The sequence below is a fragment of the Mirounga angustirostris genome, unplaced genomic scaffold, assembly GCF_029215605.1.
Source record: "Mirounga angustirostris isolate CCGP_5_RB_7025 unplaced genomic scaffold, mMirAng1.0.hap1 SCAF_13, whole genome shotgun sequence".
Taxonomy (NCBI): Eukaryota; Metazoa; Chordata; class Mammalia; order Carnivora; family Phocidae; genus Mirounga; species Mirounga angustirostris.
The window spans coordinates 10,891,562-10,896,229 of record NW_026991721.1 but is presented as its reverse complement, the minus strand read 5'-3'; the positions used below and the strand labels follow the sequence as shown (position 1 = coordinate 10,896,229).

The 4,668-nt window shown below is 40.8% G+C and overlaps 1 protein-coding gene across 1 annotated transcript; it reads right to left on the bottom strand.

Annotated features, from left to right (window-relative positions):
* Nucleotides 1-1,448: 1,448 nt before the first annotated feature.
* On the bottom strand, nt 1,449-3,068 carry LOC123856369 (nucleolar and spindle-associated protein 1-like). The gene is given in 3 exon segments (XM_045892573.2): nt 1,449-1,531; nt 1,534-2,647; nt 2,873-3,068. Coding segments are annotated over 3 exon segments (1,347 nt in total). The 5' UTR covers nt 3,023-3,068.
* Nucleotides 3,069-4,668: the final 1,600 nt, after the last annotated feature.

Here is a 4,668-nt window from a genome sequence, read left to right as displayed (position 1 = left end):
CCACTAAATTTGTGGTAATTAATAGCAAACAAACAAACAAAAACTAATACACACTAGATTGTTGCATGGAAAATGAAAGGGGGTAGGCCACGCTCAGTTTTGGCCTCAACCCTTACCAGCAGTAACTTTGGTTACTGGATGTTCCTTTTCTTTAAAATGGATGTGACAATATATGCAGAAGGAGGAGTTTAGTGAGGGAGTAAATACCTCATTTTATTTAAAGCAGCATTGGTATATGCTAAGTGTTACCTGTCAAATGCTAAGTGTGGTCTTCTGCAGGTGGAAAGCAAGAGGGAATGCCATTTCCACCCAAAGTATATCACCCAGCTTGTAGCTGTCCCACAGAGATCCTGTCATTTCACCTCTCCATGGAATAGCCTAGTTCCTGCCTTCTGGTCTGAGTCTGTGGACTGATATTAGAGGACCCATCTTTAAAAGCTTGGAAGTCAGAAGCAGGGGCAAAGGGCTGAGGCTGACAACTATAACCTAGTTGAAATAATAAAATGAGATGCATTTTTGAAATAACCAAGACAGATGAAATTTTAAGTGTCTCCTGCTTAATATCACTTATTCTTTCCTAAAAATCAGGTATTCTGCATGAAGACAGTTCTTTCTCACCATTTTATTTTTATTTTTTTAACTCAATCATGAAGTAAATTTATTTATAAGAATCTACCACCATGAGAAAACATTTATGAAAATCTTAAACAGTACAAAGCTCTGAAGCTCCACTTAGGTGTAACAAACATGGCTATGAGGCTAAGCACTCTAGTCTTTTCCATAAAGTGAGTAAGATGTAACTCTGACAGAATATATTGATCCTTGAAGCAGAAATCCTCAGATTTCAGTATGGCCCTGTATATTTTTAAGGCTAGAATGAGCAATAGAGTTTTTAAGAATATATTGAGTGATAGAGGGCAATTTCATCAAGTGATTGGAACAAATGTGCACAGGTAACAAAACACTTCACATAGGTAGAATATTTATGCCATTACCAACCCATCTGGTTCCCTGTTTCATTAAGACCACTCGATTCTCTGGAGGAAGATGAGGTGGCTTTCTCAGCTTGTTAGTGGTTTAGGTTCTACTAAAGCTTGTGGTAGAACTACCTACCCTCAGGTAAATGCTTCTGTCTAGAAGAGGATTCCAGTTCTGTCAGCAGAGGGAACTTGACATTAAAAATCTAGGTCAAGAATCTATAGGATGAGTCTCATTAGAAAACTGAATTGTACAGAGACTTAGGTAAAAACGATTTCAAAGAATTCATGAGCTTTAAGGTCAATAACATCTTTTCAGGGATGTAGTATGTGAAAAGAACCACCAACACTACATAGATAGTGAATAAAGAGCAGAAAAAAGTCTTTTGACTAAAGTGGGGAGGACAGTAGAAAAATATTTACAATAAAGAAAGGGTTCAGAATAAAACACTATTTACAGGATGTTAAAAATTAATCTTCAGCCATAATGAGGCCTCTTCGAGTTCCTAAAACCTTTGCTTTCTTCTCCTTTCGTCTTTGCTCATGTTGTTTCGTTGCTCCTCCCTAGTCTGGAGAGGAGGTTGTTTGTAAGTTTTCTTGTGGAAGCTAACTCTGTTTACATGCTCCTTCAGAGAATTATTTTCTTTAGATTGACCCCATGGTTTCAGCTTGCCTTTGTGTGGCTCATAGTTGAGGGGACGAGACAGACTTGCTTTGAGATCAAACACTGGCTTCTTATTGGAGACTGAAGTCTGTGTTGCCTGAGTTGTCAATTTTAATGGGGTAACAACAGAAGCAGAATTTCCATCTGTGGTCTTTAACTTGTATGTCCTGAGCACAGCCTGGCCTTTTGGGGTACTCCCAGGTATGGTCACATGTGGAGACTTTCTGGCTGGAGTCTTGATCAGTGAACGCTTATGCTCATTATCTTTGGTAGTGGCTGAAAACCTGACGTTCATTTTAGTTGCCCAGAGAGCGGATGGCTTGGCGGAGCCCTTCCCACACAAGGTGCTCCGGCCTGCAGCGGCCAGGGGCCGGCCCTGCGAGCGGCGCTGGCTGGTGGGAGTACAAGCCACGGGGAGCCTTCCCCAGAGAGGAACTGGAGTCACCACCGCTCCCTTGGTGACCGGCTGCTTCTTCAGTTCATTAAATGAATTGTGTTCTTCAAAATGTTTCTTTTTTCTCTCAATATATTGATCAATGGACTCCATTTCCTTAAAACGAGCCTCATGAAGCTTCTTAAAGTTTGGAGTAGTGCTTTTATTTCTTTTGCTTTTTCCAGGTTTGGAAAACCCATCTGTGTAGAGAGGCTTCTTTCTTTCTGAAGGTACCTTTGAATCTTCATTACCATTTATTCTTCTTTTTCCTGAGGAAACGGCATTCTCCTCTCCTTGGCTTTCATCTGGTGGTGAAGGAACTTCTGCAACTGTTCTGAGATCCTGGTTTTCCTGCTTCTCTTGATTCTGCAATTCAGCGTGATCACTTGTTTTTATCTCTGAATCATGCTGCTGGGAGTCAGGGTTCCTGTGGACCGTCCTGCACCTTCTCCTGGTTTTGGTGCCATGGCCAATCGGCTCCCTCTCAGCTTGTTCCTGGCTGCCCCTCTGCATCTCAGCCTGGTCACAAGACGATGCAGAAGTTTGACTTCCATCCCGATTATCATTTTCTTTCTTTCTTTTTTTTTTTTTAAGATTTTATTTATTTATTTGAGAGAGAGAGAGAGAATGAGAGAGAGAACATGAGAGGGGGTAGGGTCAGAGGGAGAAGCAGACTCCCTGCCGAGCAGGGAGCCCGATGCGGGACTCGATTCAGGGACTCCAGGATCATGACCTGAGCCGAAGGCAGTCGCTTAACCAACTGAGCCACCCAGGCGCCCTATCATTTTCTTTTTTTACCTCGTGTTTAAGGTGGGCTTTCAAGGCTTTTAACAACTTGTCTGCCCTCAGGTTAGCCCGGAGGCCCAGATTCTTGGCCAAGTTCTGCAGGTCGCTGTACTTGAAGGAGTCCAGCTCCTCAAGGGAGGGTATGGCCATGGCGAGCTGCATCCAGGCGACCACGCAGAGGACGCGTACTCCAGCCTCGGCAGCGCAGTTCAAAACTCTGGCGCCTCTTTCCCACCATTTTAAAGGAAAAAACCGTATGCTATTAGTCAACCCAAACTCCCATCCAATGTCCCAAAATGTAAGTAAAAGGCAGTAAAATATCTAGTAATAATAAATATTAAATAGTAATATTTAATAGTAAATTAACATGTCAGGTTATAAAAATGCTTAAAGTACTATAATTCCTTGATCGCCAAATAATCACAATGGTTGGTAACAAATTGATGCTGTTTTTTGCAGTGCATGGCTGCAGTCTGGGTCAGTAGCATGCTGGGGGCACCACCCCTTTACTGACACAGCATGCTTTTCAAAACTTCTCCACATGATTCTGATGATCTATCAATTCTGCTTACAATTTAAATACAGACTTGTCCCACACTTTGTTTTGTTTAAAATGCTGCCTTGCACTTTGGGTACATAAATTAAAATTCACTTGAATAAATGTTGGTAGAAAAATGTTGTATTGAGAAATATGTACCCTCTCTGAAGTCTGGATGTGAAAACAAAGAGTCATTCTATCAGAAAAAAAAAATTAACGAGAACACAGTCTGCAATTATTTCTCTACATCAATGGTTCTCAACCCGAAATGATTTTGCTCCCCACCCCCAAAGGACATTTGGCAATGTGTGGAGACAATGAACAAAACAACTCCTTACAGCAAAGAATTAGCAGACCCCAAATGCCAGCAGGGCTGAGGCTGGAAATACTCAAGATAACATTTGTACATATAATTTTTTTGGATTTGTGAAACCATTTACCTTTGTGGTTTGATAGTTAAAATTATAACAAATACAGGATTATAAAGGATTAAATGTGGGAAGCAAAATTCCAAGAGGCGCTTTCTGTTCTTTTCATTGTACTTGCGTAATTTAAATCAGGAAGGCTTTGAGCAGCATTAGCTTTACCTGTCTTTCTGAAAGCTAAAATATTCTCTATTAAAGTGGCAACTACATCTGGTCCTATACCTCCTTAAATATGGATTTTGACACTACAAGGGAATAGGATTAAACAGCAAGTGAGACAATTCATCAACAAGTGGGAAACTCCTTTCGAAAGAGGGTGGGAGAAACACAAATTTAAGAGACAGGTGGAGTTTGCTTCCTTTCCCAATCCCTTAGTATGTTACCGTGGGCAACACAGTCTTTCTGTACCTCAGTTTTGGCATATAGAATTGTTAACAGGATAAAGGTTAATAGATATCAAAACAAAACACTGTCTACGGTACCTAGAACATAATGGATATTCCATAAGTTTCGGTTCCTTTATATCTCATGAACATAGGTACTGGGATTTGTTTTCATGTACATCATCTATTTATTTTGTCTTTACCACCTGCTTCTAATCAAATTGACAAGAAAGGAGGTCTTATGGAAAACCAGATTGAGCCTTTACCAGGATCCAGGGCCTGGATATGCTCTAGAATTCTAAGACTCTATGACTCAATGACTGTGATTCTGTGGTTCCAGGAGTGAGGAGAGCTATCAATAAGGCTCATTGGTAAGGACTCCATGTGAAACTGATGGAAGACCATGATTTTAGTGGCAATGTTCAATCACTCACTCTTCTAACAGAGTTCTACCATTGAATC